This window comes from Myxocyprinus asiaticus, chromosome 23 (genome assembly GCF_019703515.2).
Source record: "Myxocyprinus asiaticus isolate MX2 ecotype Aquarium Trade chromosome 23, UBuf_Myxa_2, whole genome shotgun sequence".
In the NCBI taxonomy this organism is placed as follows: Eukaryota; Metazoa; Chordata; class Actinopteri; order Cypriniformes; family Catostomidae; genus Myxocyprinus; species Myxocyprinus asiaticus.
Genome location: NC_059366.1, coordinates 36,269,349 through 36,287,999, shown reverse-complemented (window position 1 = coordinate 36,287,999; position 18,651 = coordinate 36,269,349). Strand labels below are relative to the sequence as shown.

The 18,651-nt window shown below is 39.0% G+C and overlaps 1 protein-coding gene across 1 annotated transcript in view; it reads left to right on the top strand.

The window, feature by feature from the left end:
- The window catches only part of LOC127413803 (nesprin-2-like), a 152,352-nt gene that overhangs the window by 126,546 nt on the left and 7,155 nt on the right, over positions 1-18,651 (top strand). The window contains 12 exon segments of the mRNA XM_051651217.1: positions 7,387-7,549; positions 11,499-11,686; positions 11,802-11,952; positions 13,404-13,586; positions 13,681-13,818; positions 13,933-14,127; positions 14,337-14,634; positions 15,405-15,467; positions 15,934-16,064; positions 16,184-16,307; positions 16,442-16,641; positions 17,746-17,946. Of these exon segments, the coding sequence (XP_051507177.1) occupies positions 7,387-7,549; positions 11,499-11,686; positions 11,802-11,952; positions 13,404-13,586; positions 13,681-13,818; positions 13,933-14,127; positions 14,337-14,634; positions 15,405-15,467; positions 15,934-16,064; positions 16,184-16,307; positions 16,442-16,641; positions 17,746-17,946 (2,035 nt within the window).

Below are 18,651 nucleotides of genomic sequence, written 5' to 3'. Positions count from 1 at the left end.
CAGTAATTATAATTTCTGGTAGATTTATATAAAAACAATAGAAGTCAGTGTTATGTGCCCGCTTAGCTAAGTAAACATGTCTGTGTGTTTGATGTTGACCAAGGTGTATTAGCTGAGGACATTTGTTTGTTGTTGTTTGCCAAGGCAAATTGGTTGCCATGGCAATGCAGTGTTCCACTAAGAAGTTCAGACAACTGTAGCTTGAACTGTTGCTATGGCAACAACTTTATCTTAGACAGGGGGTGCATCTTAATCAGTTCCCTAGTTCAGTAGTCAGGGCACTGATCAGTGAGTCAGCCATTTTAAGGGCTGTCTCATTCGTAAAATAATTCCAGTGCACTGAAACATTCGCTCCCTAAAAAATCCCACAATGCACCGTAAAAACCAGGGAGCATAGTTGCTCACTATGTTCCCTTACCGACTTACCGGAAACATCATCATGTCTTCTGAAGTCTCTCAAGTCATTAGATGATGAGCACAAGTGTAAAACTATGAAATCCAAGCCTTATTTTCTCTTTAAAGAGATGTTGTTTGTAATGTTTTTCATTCATAATTACCATGAAAATGAAACAGTCTTTTAAGTATTTGAGTTGTTAAAAGGTTTAAAATACACTACTATATATTTTTATTTATTCATTTATGCCATTTATCTGTTATAATAACACTGTACATTTGAGATTTTCATTTATACAGTGATGGTGCTGATTAATAACAGCTGCGCTTCAATAGGCAAACTCGTTAACGTGTCGCAGGTGATTGTGTCATAAGTGTCCCAATGTTAAGTGGATCAGTACCCTTACCAGTGCCCGAATTCGTGTTCACGAAATGCTGATTCACGACATAGGGAGCTAGAGAGCTGATTGAGACACAGGGAGGGTGTGTGACAGCTTTGTGTGTGTGTGTGTGTGTGTCTATAGTAAATAAGATTAAAAAGTAATTTCAAAGGTTTCAAAGTAATCTTTATCCACCATGACTATCGTCCTGAATGGAGATCTCTTTGAGTGAAGGACAACAGAATATTGACTACCTGTAAAGAGGAATGATTGAATTAAAACCTTCCGTGGGACAGAGTGTGCTCAAGATCTTCTCAACACTTGTGAATTACCCTCTTCTAAAAAGAAAAAAAAGTTGACAAGCAGCTGTGAGGCCCACCAACATGGTTCCCTCTGGCCCAGATTCATCGACTTTAGCTGAACTACTGGAAATTTCATAGTTTGAAGAGGTCACTTCGCAATCATTTCTGAAGAGCATGCAAGGGGTGCTTTGCCCGTGCAAAAGTTGCCGCCACAATTCTCGGGTGTTGTGGTTGATTACTTACTGGCCCAAGTCAAAAAAGCCCACCCCCGTGATATTCTAATCCTTTGATGTGGCTCGGCTCCTTATTGAAGCATTTCTTTGTCCGTTTTATCATTGCTTGATTTGAGGTATCGTTCATGTTTGCAGCACATATGTTGCCTGATGAGGAATGCGCCAAAGTTTAATACTTAGAGTTCAAATCCATTAGTTTCATAGTTGAAAATTATTATTATTATTATTCATTCTTCTTATTGAGGGCTTCATTATTTATTTGTTATTAGTTTTACTGTGTGTATCTTCTATGTAGTGTTGTTGGTGAACGTATTTCGCACACTGCACGGTGTTACTCAAATACATTCACTCTCTCTTTCACTCTCTTGAGTTCTTGACTGTGGTTAGTAAATCATGCTATGCTGATGAGGGCAAGTGACAAGCATTTATTTTCTACCTGACCAATCGGGCCAGTAGTTGAGGTTTTTACTTACCCTGCCAACTTTTCAACTGGCTCTGTCACAAATTATTAATTTTATTTTTAGCAACATATTTCATGTGCATCTAAACTTTTTCTTTATATATATATATATATATATATATATATATATATATATATATATATATATTAATATATTTATATATATATATATATATATATATATATATATATATATATATATATATATATATATATATATATATATATATATATATATATATATATATATATAAAGAAAAAGTTTAGATGCACATGAAATATGTTGCTAAAAATAACAACCAAATCCCACAAAATCAAATGTTTGCAAAGCATATGGACACATTTATTATCAAGTCACTAAGATACAATAACAATTCCATCAACCGGCCTAAAACTTTTTCACTGGCTCCATGTGAAACAATTGTTTGCAGAATTTGGTGAGAAATTAGTTTATATTAAAATCTCTTGACTCTGATTTTGCATTAACTTTGGTATCTTGGCAAAATCGAGCACAGTGTGAGACATTGTTGTGATCTCTTCTGAAACTCTGTATGAGAAACATGTGAGATTACTGGGGTCTTTTATTTTACAGATTGGCCCCATTCACTTCTATTGTACGTGCCTCACTGTAACCCAGATTTTTGCTTCTTTTTTTTTTTTTTTTTTTTTTTTTTTTTTTTTTTTGCACAATTCGAAATAATCTTTTGTGGTAATAAACATTATGCCACAAATGCTGTTGATTGAGCTTAACTTGTACTGAACCTGGAATATTTCTTTAAAAACAGGAGACCAAAGCAAAATGTTCTGTTTGTTCCCCATGTAATTTCTGTCAAGGAGAAACAATTGAGATATAAAAGAGATCTCCTTAGTGATGTTTCTTTCCTATGAGTAATGTCAAATATGTGTTTACTGTTCTGCAGGGGAAAATATTATAATTTAACAGTTAGCAGAGTGTTTCTCCTCCAAAGAAAATCTCCAGTGTACCAGTAAGATACCTGTGTGTAAGCTGGCCATGAGAAAGCCATTGCATGAATGTTGAAATCTCCTCTTGGTCATACAGAGAGGAGAGGGAGAGATAGGGGTTGAATTATGAGTGAGGGAAGACAGGGGGTGGGAGTGATGTATACGGTAGCTCACAGTCTCTAAGACGAGTGTGTGTGTGTGTGTCTGTTATCAGCCTCAGCCATTCAGACAAACATGCTAACATTAAGACGCGAGAGTCATGGAGCAGCCTCACCGGTCTGTGAGTAAGTGTTTCCTAATTGCACGCACGGGATATCCCTTATGTATGCATGCATGCGTGTGTGTGTGAGGGGGGTGGGCAGTGCTTTTGTCAGCATGTGTGTTTACAGACGGCAGCAATGAGCCTTCAGTGGCTAATACTAGCCTGGATTGCAGGACAGATCAAATCCTACGTTGCATAGAAGCACATACTTGTTTCTAAGGATGACATTCACACTGTGCTCGCTGTTCTAAACAGACATGTACCAAAGAAGTCCATGCAACCATACTGCAAAGAGCATGCAAGATGCATCAGAATTATGCATGGATACCAATGCATAGAATATTATATGCAACAACAGCAATTATTTTTATTGCATAGCTCTCTGTATTTCTTCATCTTAAGCCTGTTATGTTATGAAGGTTCATTGCAATTTCCATTTATTTGATATCTTGTCTGCCTTCTCATTGCTCTTGGAATATTTCTAGAGATTGCATGCATCTGTTGTTGTTTTAATTGGATGTGTTTCACCGTCATCTTGTGTATTCGATAATATGAAAAGCACTGGTTCGTTTGTTTTGGTGAACAAACACTGCATTATCACGTGCAGTCGAGTTGTTGTGTGATGTCATTACTTCCACATCAGCACTCCGGTTTGTTTTGGTCGGTCCTCCATTGGAATGGTCACGTGAGCATGGGTAAGAATGCCATCATTCTCCTAGTCGTTTTAGTTTTCCCCCAGTCGTATTCTGGTAGGTCCCGCCTCCTGCGTTCGGATTGGCTACTAAGAGCTACTTACAAGCAGTCTGCGATTGGCCAGTTGAGAAGTCGTTCATAAAGCCTTAGTAACCATAAACAGAGGGACATAATATCGTATAAGTTGCAGAAAAACAAACAGCCACTAAGTTCGAAGTGCAGTGCGAATTTTTATTGGTTAACATTAGACACAACAAAAGTATCAAATGCATGTACGAATATTCCAGTGTATGAATGTGTGTGTGTGTTTTTACACTCTTCTGTCCTATACAGCTGATAGACCTCAAGATGCCCCATCTTTGGGCAGCAAACTTTTTTATTTTATTTTTTTATTTAATATCAAGACATTAATAGTCATGCAAATTACATGTTTATTAAAAACAATGTAATTTCAAATTAACAATTAGAACAAAGGAATAGTTCACCCAAAAATTAAAATTCTCAAATCATTTACTCACCCTCATGCCATCATTCTTATGCAGAACACAAATTAGGATTTTTAGAGCTCTTTTGGTCCTTACAATGTAAGTGAATGGTGACCAGAAACCAGAAGGTCCAAAAAGCACATATGGCAGCACAAAAGTTATCCATATTACTACAGTGGTTAAATCCATATCTTCTGAAGTGTGGGTGAGAAACAGATCAATATTTAAGTCCTTTTTTTTTTTTTTACTATAAATCTACACCTTTGACCAGCCCCAACAAATATTTGGCTGAATGTGAAATTGTTTCTCACCTACACCTATCATGTCGCTTCTCAAGACATGGATTAAACCACTGGAGACTTGTGGATTACTTTTATGCTGTGCATAAGTTTTTTTGGACCTTCAAAGCTCTGGTCACCATTCACTTGCATTGCATGGACCTACAGAGCTGAAATATATTTTAAAAATCTTTATTTGTGTACTGCAGAAGAAAGAAAGTCATACACATCTGGGATGGCATGAGGGTGAGTAAATGATGAGAGAATTTTTATTTTTGGGTGAACTATCCCTTTAACCCAATGTTACCAAAGCAACAATAAATAAATAAATAAAAATCATATGCCCCAGGGGATACTCAACTCACAACACAACTCATGGGCCACAGGAGCAATATTAAGAAACACAGTGGCGGGCCGTGCATTTTAAGTCTAAGAAATCAGTGTGATTCATGCCATTAAGAAAACACAGTTTCACAATGAATAAAGACACCCTATGCCTTTGGGCATCATACATTATGTTGCAGCTAACTAGTAATACCAATTGACATTTTAAAAACACGTCCACGCACGAAAGTCAAAACTTGAAACGACACTTAATGCTCAAGCAAGCCTAATTTTAACTGCAGCATGACTGTTTTGTGAAATGAACATCTCCAGGACATACATTCAAAAATCATAATATTTCATTTGAATCTTCCAAGGAGGTCTATAATACTTGGAAAAATCTATCTAATAATATTTGCGATTTAAATGTTGCTTGCAATCAATTTCATTTCGTCAGGGTACACGGTTATGCTTGATATCTCCGACCATAAATGCATTCCATTCCCCGATATTTGGAAGATGACGTGTAAGGAAACAAAACTGCAACGCTCCCGTTAGCTTAGCAGGGATTTGACTCTCATTAAAGATGTCTCCTAGCAACCCAACTGATAAACAATGCTGCAGCGCTAGCATTTGTGCTTCAGGTGTACGATTATCAAAAGAGATTATAATTTACCATGTTTTATACACCTGTTTCTGCAGGCGTTTGTTAAACAAGCTTTAATATCATGTAATGTGGAAACGAACTCATTTATCGATATATTACTTAATAAAGTGAATGTTTATCACTTACTTTGTATATCTCCCTGAGTGTCGATATGTTTGTGTGACATCATGCCCCTGCGTCTCGGCGAAATCGGAGTTGAGAATTTCTGCACGAGCCTACAATTTGTAATTCTGACTTCAAGATGCATTCCATTGCACTTTTCCAAGTAGGAAGTTGTAAAATCCGACTTTCCGAGTTGAATGAAACGCAGCACTACTTTTCAAAACTTGATCCGACACTGAATGCTCAAGCAGCCTAATTTACACCTAGAAAACTCTTAAGTTGCTATAACAATGCAAAAAGCACTTACCAATTTGCTTGAGGTGAAAATCAGCCCTCCTTTCCTGTTTAATAAATTAAGCAATCACATGGTCATGCAGAACATCTCGTGTTTGTAAATCCATAAGGTTCTCTTTCTCAGCGGCAATACCAGCAGTGATGACAGCCGACTCGTCAGCAAGATCTCGCGCGCTTCGCTTTCAAATTACGTACATCACTTAAAGTGTGATAGCGTCACTCAAGGCCAGCTAGAAGGCCTTGACCGGGACATATCCTAAAGATCACACCCAGAAAGAACAAATAAATGATTCTGATTGGCTGACGAATCTGACAATCTGATTTTAGTTGCCCATTCATTTGCACTGTTGAGGGATTCTGGGGAAATTCTGAAGGCCTGAAGGGGTGGAGCTCAAACTCATGTGCTGCTTCAGGCATGTGATTTGTGAAACAGTTGTCACGCTTCGCTTGTTAGCATCAAGGAATAAATTCTGACAGGATAAACTTTTCGTTTTTCTCTATTTGTTTGTAGGTTAATTAAGAGTGGAAAGCGATTAAAAATACATAGGTAAAAAGGTGATTGAGAATGAAAGGAAGAAAAATATTTCTTTATTTGGCATGGTAAGCCAGCAGGAAAGGCTTTGCTGGCCCTGAGAATTCGCAACTGAAGAAACACAATTATGAAATTCTAAAACTGACAAACAACAGCAACAACTTAACAAACAAGCACGTCTTTCCCCAGCTTCTTTCAGCTGTTTTCGTTCTTAACTGCGTAAGATAACCATCCAATCAGAAGGCGTTGTCAAGTTGGTGAGGTATAGACTTTATAACTTTTAACTTTCATCCAATCATTTGACATCTAATTATATCAATAGCGGGAGTTGCCGGAAAATGGGTGGGAAAAAATAACTCCTAGTCTGTTTGAGCGGTGTGAAAGCCAACTACCCACTCAGAGTTGAATAGAGCACAGTAGATGGACATGACGTGGGTCACTGTACACTCAGATTGAGCAAAAGGCTTTTGTCCTGCATTGTGTCTTTGTGAACTTCAGCTGGACAGACTCGCTGTATAGGAATGATAGTATGGCATATGACTGCAGCAATGAAGGTCACGCAATGTTTACTTTTCGTGTAACTGTGACTGTACAACACAGAACACAGAATAAATGTCATATACCGGAAATAGATCTACTTACTGTAGAAAAAGGGTAGCAATTGAATATGGGAGGAGAATGTCAAACCAATCAGAATTCTTAACTACTGAGAAGACCCATCATGATGTTAGGAATATGCATAGGTGCAGAATAAACAGATAAAATGACGGACAGAGAATAAGGAGAAAATTTCATCTGGTTTTGAAGCTTTTTAAAGCTCTTTATGCCTTTTTGTTAGTGTGTACAAGGGTGATTGACTTATTGAATGACTGAGTAAGGGATTGATTCATTAATTCATATGATGGATGGATGGACTGATTGATTCTTAGAATGGTCAGATGGATGGATTGATTGTTTGAATGTTTGAATGTTTGATTGATTGATTGATTGATTGATTGATTGATTGATTGATTTTTAGGGTGAGGAAGCTGAAGGAGACGTTGGTGACTGTACAACAGCTAGATAAGAACATGAGTAATCTCCGCACATGGCTCTCCCGTGTTGAGGGTGAGCTAGCCAAACCCATCACCTACAGCATCTGCCACAGTGAGGAAATACAGCGTAAACTAGCAGAGCATCAGGTAATCAGTGCATTCAACAACACCAAAATACTTCAGTCTTTCATGTCTCATAGATGGGGTTAGATCCAAATATTCATACTTTCATCCAAAAGTCAACATGAAACGCTGTTCCCAACCCATTTTATCTCTGTTATCTGATTTAAACGAAGGTTTTTAGAAGAATATCTCAGCTCTGTAGGTCCATACAATGCAAGTGAATGGTGGCCAGAACTTTGAAGGTCCAAAAAGCAGATCAAGTCAGTATAAACATAATCCATCAAACTCCAGTGGTTAAATCAATGTCTTCTGAAGTGATCCAGTTTGTTTTGGGTGAGAACAGACCAAAAGGTAACTACTTTTTCACTGTACATGTTGACAGCAGTCTCCTTGGCGATCATGGTTTCAAGCTTGATTACACTTTCTATGGCGCCATCTAGTGCTCTGTGCATGCGTCAAGCACTAGGAAGTGTAATCGAGCTTGAAATCATGATCGCCAAGGAGACTGCTGTCAAGATGTACAGTGAAAAAGGAGTTACATTTTGGTCTGTTCTCACCCAAAACCAACTGGATTGCTTTAGAAGACATTGATTCAACTACTGGAGACTTATGGTTTACATTTATGCTGACTTTATATCCTTTTTTGAGCTTCCTGGCCACCTTTCATTTGCATTGTATGGACCTACAGAGCTGAGATATTCTTCTAAAAATCTTCATTTATGTTCTGCAGAAGAAAGAAAGATAAACACATCTCGAATGGCATGAGGATGAGTAAATTATTCTTTTCAACTATATACATATATATAGTACTGTGCAAAAGTTTTGGGCACTTGTGAAAAATGTTGCAAAGTGAGGATGTCTTCAAAAATAATGAAATAAATAGTTTTCATTTATCACTTAATGTCATACAAAGTCCAGTAAACATAAAAAAGCTAAATCAATATTCGGTGTGACCACTTTTGCCTTTGAAACAGCACCAGTTCTCTTAGGTACACCTGGACACAGTTTTACTTGGTTGTTAGCAGATAGGATGTTCCAAACTTCTTGGAGAATTCGCCACAATTCTTGTATCTGTTTAGGCTCAATTGCTTCTGTCTCTATATGTCTCAGACAGACACGATATTCATCGGGGGGCTTTGTGGGTGCCATGACATCTGTTGCAGGGCTCCCTGTTCTTCTATCCTAATCTTTTCTATTTGCAAAAGTAATGTTTGGGAGTCTAACATTTACATTTCCTATTGACACACTAAAGCTGAAGATATAAATAACCATCTTAAGACAAATGCTTAATATATATATATATATATATATATATATATATATATTAACTCAGCAAAAAAAGAAACGTCCTCTCACTTTCAACTGCTTTTATTTTCAGCAAACTTAACGTGTAAATATTTGTAGGAACATAAAAAGATTCAACAACTAAGACATTCTCTGAACAAGTTTCACAGACATGTGACTAACAGAAATGGAATAATAAAACAGAAGGGGGGTCAAAATCAAAAGTTACAGTCAGTATCTGGTGTGGCCACCAGCTGCATTAAGTACTGCAGTGCATCTTCTCCTCATGGACTGCACCAGATTTGCCCGTTCTTGCTGTGAGATGTTACCCCACTCTTCCACCAAGGCACTTGCAAGTTCCCGGACATTTCTGGGGGGAATGGCCCTAGCCTTCACCCTCCAATCCAACAGGTCCCAGACGTGCTCAGTGGGATTGAGATCCGAGCTCTTCGCTTGCCATGAACACTGACATCCCGGTCTTGCAGGAAATCATGCACAGAACGAGCAGTGTGGCTGGTGGCATTGTAATGCTGGAGGGTCAGGTCAGGATGAGCCTGCAGGAAGTGTACCACATAAGGGAGGAGGATGTCTTCCCTGTAACGCACAGTGTTGAGATTGCCTGCAATGACAACAAGTTCAGTCCAATGATGCTGTGACACACCGCCCCAGACCATGACGGACCCTCCACCTCTAAATCAATCCCGCTCCAGAGTACAGGCCTCGGTGTAACGCTCATTCCTTCGACGATAAACGCGAGTCCGACCATCACCCTTGGTGAGACAAAACTGTGACTCGTCAGTGAAGAGCACTTTTTGCCAGTCCTGTCTGGTCCAGCGAAGGTGGGTTTGTGTCCATAGGCGATGTGTTGCCGGTGATGTCTGGTAAGGACCTGCCTTACAACAGGCCTGCAAGCCCTCAGTCCATCCTCTCTCAGCCTATTACGAACAGTCTGAACACTGATGGGGGAATTGTGCATTCTTGGTGTAACTCGGGCAGTTGTTGTTACCATCCTGTACCTGTCCTGCAGGTGTGATATTCAGATGTACCGATCCTGTGCAGGTGTTGTTACATATGGTCTGCCACTGCGAAGACGATCAGCTGTCTTTCCTCTCTCCCTGTAGTGCTGTCTTAGGCGTCTCACAGTACGGACATTGCAATTTATTGCCCTGGCCACATCTGCAGTCCTCATGCGTCCATGCAGCATGCCTAAGGCATGTTCACGCAGCTGAGCAGGGACCCTGGGCATCTTACTTTTGGTGTTTTTCAGAGTCAGTAGAAAGGTCTCTTTAGTGTCCTAAGTTTTTATAATTGTGACCTTAATCGCCTACCATCTGTAAGCTGTTAGTGTCTTAATGACCGTTCAACAGGTGCATGTTCATTAATTGTTTATGGTTCATTGAACAAGCATCGAAAACATTGTTTAAACCCTTTACAATAAAGATAAAGTTATTTAGATTTTTACAAAATTATCTTTAAAATACAGCGTCCTGAAAAAGGGACTTTCTTTTTTTGCTGAGTTTATATATATATATATATACATAATTCTCTCTTCAAAAAATTTAATTTAAAGATTTAATTTATAAATGATCTTTTCGTTTAGAAATTAGATTACTTACAACAATATTAACATTTCAAAAGGACAGACATAATAATAATTTCCCCATGTTTCCCGTTTTCCTCAATACATTCCTTCGCTTCCACCATGTAACACTGAGCAAACGGCATATATGGTTTAGAAAGACCAACAATTTCAAACAAAAAAATAACTCCAGTTGTTATATGACAACGAATGCCATATCAAACACATGTGACCTGATTTTGTCTTGATTAAGGTTTGCAAACCCTTAAATAAATAATAAATGTATATTCAGCTATATAGCAACAGAGAAAGCATTAAAAGCATAAGATTACATGTTTACTGATAGTGGCACCTGGTGGCCAAGGTTGGTACCACATGCATTTTTTGGAAGAGAGAAAAACAAAACTTTTTAGGAAGAGAGAAGGTGAACTGAAAATCTCTGTGCTGAAATATCTGAGCTGCAACAGAGAAAGAGTTCATTTGAGATTTCACAGCCATGTATACACTAAACACTCTGATCTGTGGCTCTGCAAATGGATACTATTGGACACACTGCATGAAAATCAAGCATTAGTAGTGTGTGCGTGTGTATGTTCGTGTGCGTGCCTGTGTGTGTGTGTGTGTGTGTGTGTGTGTGTGTGTGTGTGTGTGTGTGTGTGTGTGTGAAGGAGATGACAGGGCAGAGAGGTGCCTCATACTGTGGTGAGCAGTGCATGTGACTTTATATTATTTAATTAAATGACATCCTTCTGCTGTTTAATTACCACACTTGGCCATATAGAGACTTTTATATTACTATTTTCAAATGGTCTTTGATTTCATCTAAAAACTTTAACATTACATTACATTTTGCTAATAGCAGCATACTTTAATATGGTACCGAAATTAACAACATGATGATATCGTACCATTTTAATTGTTTTGGTATCGTGATATTTCGTTAGTACCGATATACCGCACAACCCTACAATGCGACTGATCTTGTTAAATCTGAACAAACACTTCAAATCACAGAACACAAAAAGTCCTACTTGCTTGGATGACTGCTAGTTCTTACAGTTTATATGTTATATGTTAGTTTTACATTGTGATTTACTTTGTATTCACCAGGACCTGCAAAGGGACATTGAACAGCACACAGAGGGCGTGGCATCTGTCCTGACCCTGTGCGATGTTTTGCTGCATGATGCGGATGCTTGCGGCAGTGATGGAGAGAACGACTCCATTCAGCAGACCACACTCAGTCTGGACCGCCGCTGGAGGAACATATGTGCCATGTCCATGGAGAGGAGAATGAGGTCAATACAAACACATTTACAGACACATACCCATTAGAAACACACTCACTCTTTAGAAAGTATTCAACATTTATGGTTTTATCTGACCCCTTCTGCTATCTGGCACCCCCTTTAGGATTGAGGAGACAAGGCGTCTGTGGTGCAAGTTCCTGGACGACTATGCACGCTTTGAGGAGTGGCTTAGTGCAGCAGAACGCACAGCAGCTAATCCTGCCACCAAAGACGTGCTCTACACCTGTGCTAAAGAGGAACTTAAAAAGTTTGAGGTCTGTCAGTGCACTGATGTTTTACAAACACTGGGAATAAAATGTTACATTTAAAGCTACACTATGAAAGAATTTTTTGTTATAAATGAACAAAATTTAATTAATGATCTAGTACACCAACACTCCATCTTCCAAACCACGTTTTTGCCTTACCCCGATTCACTATGGGAAGCCTATAATTATGATTTATATTTTAGAGCTGTCGGGACAGATTTGGCGGGAAATTGCATACTTCCATCATTCGTTCGTGCGTGTTTACGTCATGTCCATAAATAAAGTAAATAAAGAAGGTCCAGCTATACAGCACGTGTATATGTGCGGTGAGAGGTCTGGTTGTAGCTTTAAATTGAAAGCTTGTAGCCACAACAAATGAGCAACATTGACCATGGATCATTCAAAAAGGCAACCCTGTGGGGAATCACCTGTTATCAAAATAAAGAAACCTCGAACTGTCTGCAAGTAAAAAGGGAAAGCGACAGAGCCCGTAATAAAACATGAAAAAACATGGGAATGACTTTTCAGAGGTGGTGACAACTCCGACATCTTAAGGATTTAAAACCGACCCAGAGATGGCTTTTTCTTGCTCGACAGGTAAGATATTTTATTGGGCCAGTTGTTAGCCAGGTAGCTCTCTTAGCACAGTTGTTCATTAGATAGCTTTAGCCAATCTAATGAGCAGTTTATTATGGATTGTGTTACTGCAGTGCTTTCAATTTCATTTTTGATGAAGGACAATGGAAAAAAATAAATAACTTTATGCTGGTAACAATGCTAATCTCTAAAACAGTTACACCTTAATCTATTTACCTGCTAGCTTTGTTATAATTTCCACCGTTTGCACCGTTTCCACCGTTTTACTTTATCTTCTATGACGAGCAATCATTATGCCTAATATTATTGCTTCCTTACTTTTGTAATGCTATTTATTTTAAAACAATTGTTTTCAATAAGTCAAAACAATAGCAGAACAGCTACTTATCTGCTCATATTTTTCGGATATCCATCTTTATCTTCCTTTAGTTATTTATTAATTTTTTGCGGTGAGGGGGTGAGTTTTGTTGTTGTTGGTGACATTTGCTCTGATAAGTTGATCACCTGTAACCATGGTTACACCGGTACTCCTTTAACCATCAGATTCATCCGCGCTGAAGAGCAGAGCCGAAGCCCAACTCACGTAATTACCAAAACAATGTTCCGCCGCAAGTAACTTGCAATTTTATTCTTCAACCGCTAGAGGGACAAAAGTTACATAGTGTAGCTTTAAACAAGAAAAATAGCATCAGAACGGTCATGCAGATTAAAAAAGATATGCACACAATTAAAACACTGCACTAGCTTTAGTGATGGCTGTAGCATTGCCACCATTATGTTTGCTGCAATATGTACTGTAGGGCCTAGAGAAGATTATTGGACAATTATTGAACTCTTGTTTTTTACATGCACACATTCAGGCATTCCAGCGTCAGGTCCATGAGCGTCTGACACAACTGGAGCTGGTGAATAAACAATATCGCCGTTTGGCACGAGAGAACCGAACTGACGGTGCCAGTAAGCTGAAGTTGATGGTACACGAGGGAAACCAGCGCTGGGATACGCTTCAGAAGAGAGTGGCCGCTGTGCTCCGCAGGTTAAAGGTCAGATCTAGGTCATATATTATTCATCTATCTATCCATCCATCCATCTATCTGTCTGTCCATCCATCCATCTAAACTCTACTCTTCTGTGCAGCACTTTACATCCCAGCGTGAGGACTTTGAGGGGACGAGGGAGGGGATTCTGGTGTGGCTGACCGAGATGGACCTTCAACTCACCAATGTAGAGCATTTTTCAGAGAGTGATATCCATGAGAAGATGCGTCAACTCAGCGTCAGTATACTCCGATTTATCTTACGTTTCCAATGTAATATAAAAGGTTTAAACAGGTTAAATGGGTCTGTACAAGTCAGAATGAAGAAAATGTTGTCTTTTTATTTCCTGCAGGCATTTCAGCAGGAGATCACTCTAAACACAAATAAGATTGATGCTCTGATCGTGTTTGGAGAGAACCTGATCCAGAAGAGTGCTCCACTGGATGCTGTACTCATAGAAGATGAACTAGAGGAGCTGCACTCATACTGCCAGGAAGTGTTTGGCAGGGTCGCCCGATTCCACCATCGCCTCATCAGCAGACGCCCGGTCAGTTTTAAAATACACATCACAAAGCAAATACAAATTAAGTAAGTACTCATGGATTCTCATTTTATTAGTTCAAATTTGAGTACTGACTAGTGTTGGATTGATACAAAAAAATTTGGCTTCGGTATGATGTAAAAAAAACAATTATTACCTGCACATTGCATAACCCAAGTACTGACTAAGCTCTTCCCTTTCTGCCCTTGTCTTAGGTACTGGAGGAGGACAGGGATTTCTCAGACAGAGACACAGATCCGGAGGACTCGGCTGAGTTCAGTGGGGTGTGGGAGAGGGAAAGAGAGGAAGAGGAGGCTGCTATGAGCTCTGATGTTTCTCTGACGGTAGGACAGGCTGTGTGCCACCTGTTATCACCCGCTCTGGAGCGCTCTGGGCGTGAGACGCCCGTCAGTGTGGATTCCATCCCTCTGGAGTGGGATCACACAGTCGATGTGGGGGGATCTTCATCTCCAGAGGATAATGAGGAGTTGACATACTACAGCGCACTGTCAGGTAACTACTCACTGATGAGAGTGTTTCTATATCATTCATTTTTCTGGCACTCTGTTAGAGAGTTTCTAGAACCTGCCGTCTATTATCTGACGCTCTGTTAGTGTATCTACTGTAGGGTTGCTCTATTAAAGTGTATTTAGACCTGTGTTATTTCATGCTTTATTAAAGTGTGTAGATCTCTCTGTTTTATGACACTCTGTTAGTGCTTCTAGATCTCGCCATCTTTTATCTGATGCTCTATTAGTGGATTTAGGTATCTCAGTTTGGATGTAGATTTCTGTGTTATCTGATGTTCTTTTGGTGTATTTAGATCTTTCTGTTTTCTGATGCTCTGGTAGAGTGTTTCTAGACCTTGCTGTCTGATATCTGACACTCTATTAGTGTCTCTTGGCCTCTCTGTCTGTTATTTGCCACTCTATGAAAGTGTATTCAGAGTTGCTCTACTAGATTGCATGTAGACCTCACTGTTATCTTACGTTCTGTTAGAGTGTTTCAAGAATTCACTGTCTATTATCTGACGCTCTGTTAGTGTCTCTTGGTCTCTCTGTCTGTTATTTGCCACTCTTTGAAAGTGTATTTAGATCCCTTTGTTATCAGATGCTCTATTAGAGTGTATTTAGACCTCTGTTTTCTGATGCTCTTTTAGAGTATTTCTAGATCTAGCCATCTGTTATCTAATGCTCTATTAGAGTGGAGCTAGATCTTTCTGTCTGTCACTCAGTTAGAGCGTATCTAGATCTCTGTGTCTGTCTGCCACTCTTCTTTTGCAGATGTAGAGGTCACTGAGAGCTCTGAGTCATTTGTTAAAGCTACAGCTAAAGCTCTGACGACCGGTAGGCATCAGCCTGCTGCATGCTGTTAGCACTCTCACTGCACATGACATGCTTGTTTCAAATGTTTCAGCATACTCCATGACCATGCTTCTTTCATTCCCACTAAACACAGTTACATTCCCTGCTCTTTATCTCTAAGTATTATAGAAATGTTATATTTAAAGTTCACTGCCTGGTTGGTTAACAAATTCTTCTTCTAAACAGCCGCCCATTTCATGCTCTTAATGGCTCCTGATATTTTAGTTTTATGTTTTACAAGAATCTTTTTCTGCATTTGTTGGAGCACCAGTGCATGTATAATGCATTCAAGTTCACACAGATGTTTTTTAGTTTTTTTCATAATACGTATGGCTTTTGTGATCAACTGTATCTTCATTGTTTTATTAGTGTTGACTTTTGACTTTCTACATGGTTGTTTACATAAATATTATGAGGGTTAATATCTCTTTCTCTGTTTCATGCTCAGTGGTGAGATCAGTGGTGGAGACGTGGCATTCTCCTGATGTGCCAGACAGGAAACGAGTTAACAGAGAGATCATATGCAGTCTCACTTCTTCACCCACTGACACCAGCACACCGTACCACCCACAGGCCTATGTGAGCACACAAACAGTGCACACTCATACTCACACACTTTTACTGAAACCTAGCCTATTGCACCACCCACAGAGCCACACACATAAACACAGTTTGTTGTGTTTGCTCTCTACTTGTAGGATAAGCTCATGTCTGAGTGTGCTGGCAGTATAGACAGTATAAAGCGAGTGAAACTGATTCTGAATGAGGAAGAACAACTGGAGGATCATGGACTGACGGCCCTCTCGTCAGCAGATAAGACAGGTACTACACACACGCACACACATAGACATACTGACTGCCTATTCAAATTACACACACACTTCTAAACACATGCTTAAACATCAGTTACGTTTCATGATGGCTGACCTTTGCCCTCGGCTGATCTGGGTCCTCAGGTGTGATCGAGCGATGGGAGCTCCTGCAGGTGCAGTCGTGCAGCATGCCGCAGGATATTCAGCAATGGCACAAACTGAACTCTGACCTCTGTGATGTCATGCCATGGCTCAACGGTGTGCTGCCCGAGCTGGAGAAACTACAAATGCTGGAGCCAAAAACCACCATCAGAGACATGGAGAGCAATATTCACAAACTAAAGGTATTGCGAACGATAAAATCGAGAAATATGGAGCAATAGAAACAGTTTATAAAGCATGAAGTATATGTTACAGTGATTTTACCACAATATGTGTTGTTGATAGGCACGACGTGAAGTGGAGTGCCCAAAACCCCAGTTACACATGACCTCTAGTGGCTTTTAAACAACGGCAGCAAGTGCAATATGAGAAAAGATGGCAATGTTCAATAAAGTTACATTTATTAATAATAATATTTATTAACAACAACATCCTTACTCGTGTGATACTGGTTAATTAGCTTAACTGTAGGCTGTTTATGATTGCCTAGCAACATAGCGCATTAAAGGGATTGTAAACCCAAAATTCATTCACCATTTACTCAGCCTCATGCCATCCCAGATGTGTATGACTTTCTTTTTGCAGCAGAACATAAGCAAAGATTTTTTTCAGAAAACATATATCTTAGCTCTGTTGGTCCATACAATGCAAGTGAATGGTGATCAGACCTTTGTAGCACCAAAAATCACATAAAGGAAACATAAAAGTATTCTATACGACTTAAATCTATATCTTCAGAAGCGATATAATAGGTGTGGGTGAGAAACTGTTAAATGTTTAAGTCCTTTTTTACACTAAATCTCCACTTTCATTTTCAGATGTAAAGGTGAAACTAAACAGGCACCACATGTGACTTTCAAATGTAAAAGTGGGCGTTTCTCACCCACACCTATTATATCGCTTCTGAAGATATAGATTTAACCACTGAAGTCGTATGGATTACTTTTATGTTTCCTTTATGTAATTTTTGGAGCTACAAAGGTCTGGTCACCATTCACTTGCATTGTTTGGACATACAGAGCTGAGATATTCTTCTAAAAATCTTTGTTCGTGTTCAGCAGAAGAAAGAAAGTCATACACATCTCAGATGGCATGAGGGTGAGTAAATGATGAGAGCATTTTCATTTTTGGGTGAACTATCCCTTTAATATATTATGTGCTGTCACATGTGGTTTTATCAGCTTCAAGCTAATTTTCTGCTGTACTCATCAATTATTATAATTTAGAACGACATTGTGAATGAGCATTTTTCTTGTTAGTTCATGTTGTTGTTTTTCTCTCGTTAGGAAATGCAGAGAACTTTTAATGGCTACAAATCTGTGATGATTGGTGTTAATCTAAGTGGACGGGGCTTCCAGGACGGAGACAGCACTGAACTACGGGAATTACGTAAGAATCTGCAGTCAGCCAATCAGAAATGGGCACAGGCCTGTGTGGCCCTGTACAGCTGGAAGCACCGACTGCACCAAGCCCTCATGGAGTGTCAGGTGAGGAAAACAATTATTTTGAAAAGTGACACTGACAACATGTTTTATTGGAAGGGTTGAGACAATACAGTAATGTAGAATACGTTTTTTCTTTTAGCCATGATCACCTTTGAATGGCAATACTGCATGCATTATGCAAAATCAAATTTTTCTGCACTTTCACATGATTGCATGTGATCAGATAGATTTTATCTCTCAAAACTCCATACAGAATATTTGATTCAAGGGTTAACAACAATTAAGGGTTTTTTGGTTATTTGTGTCAAAAGGTTGCAGGAACGCTTGGAACAAGTTGTTCTTGAAGCCACAGCATACCGTGTCGGAGTTGTAGATCTCTTGATATACTTGTTGACAGTGTCAAAATAAAAAATAAAAACTGACAAAAAGACTCTCTCTCTCTTTCTTCTTTTAACTCGAAGATATGTCCTGTAGTCAGAGAAATAGTTTTCAATCAGATTTACACTTAAAACAAGATGGGTTATTGCTGTGGCTGATTTTTAAAAATGTGCTAAATTGTATTCCATACAACATCCTGTAGGGTTTCTGTTAAAGGAAGAGTTCACCCAAAATGAAAATTCTCATCATTTACTCACCCTCATGTCATCCTTGATATGCATGACTTTCTTTCTTCTGCAGAACACAAATGAAGATTTTTAAAAGAATATTTCAGCTCTGTAGGTCCATACAATGCAAGTGAATGGGTCC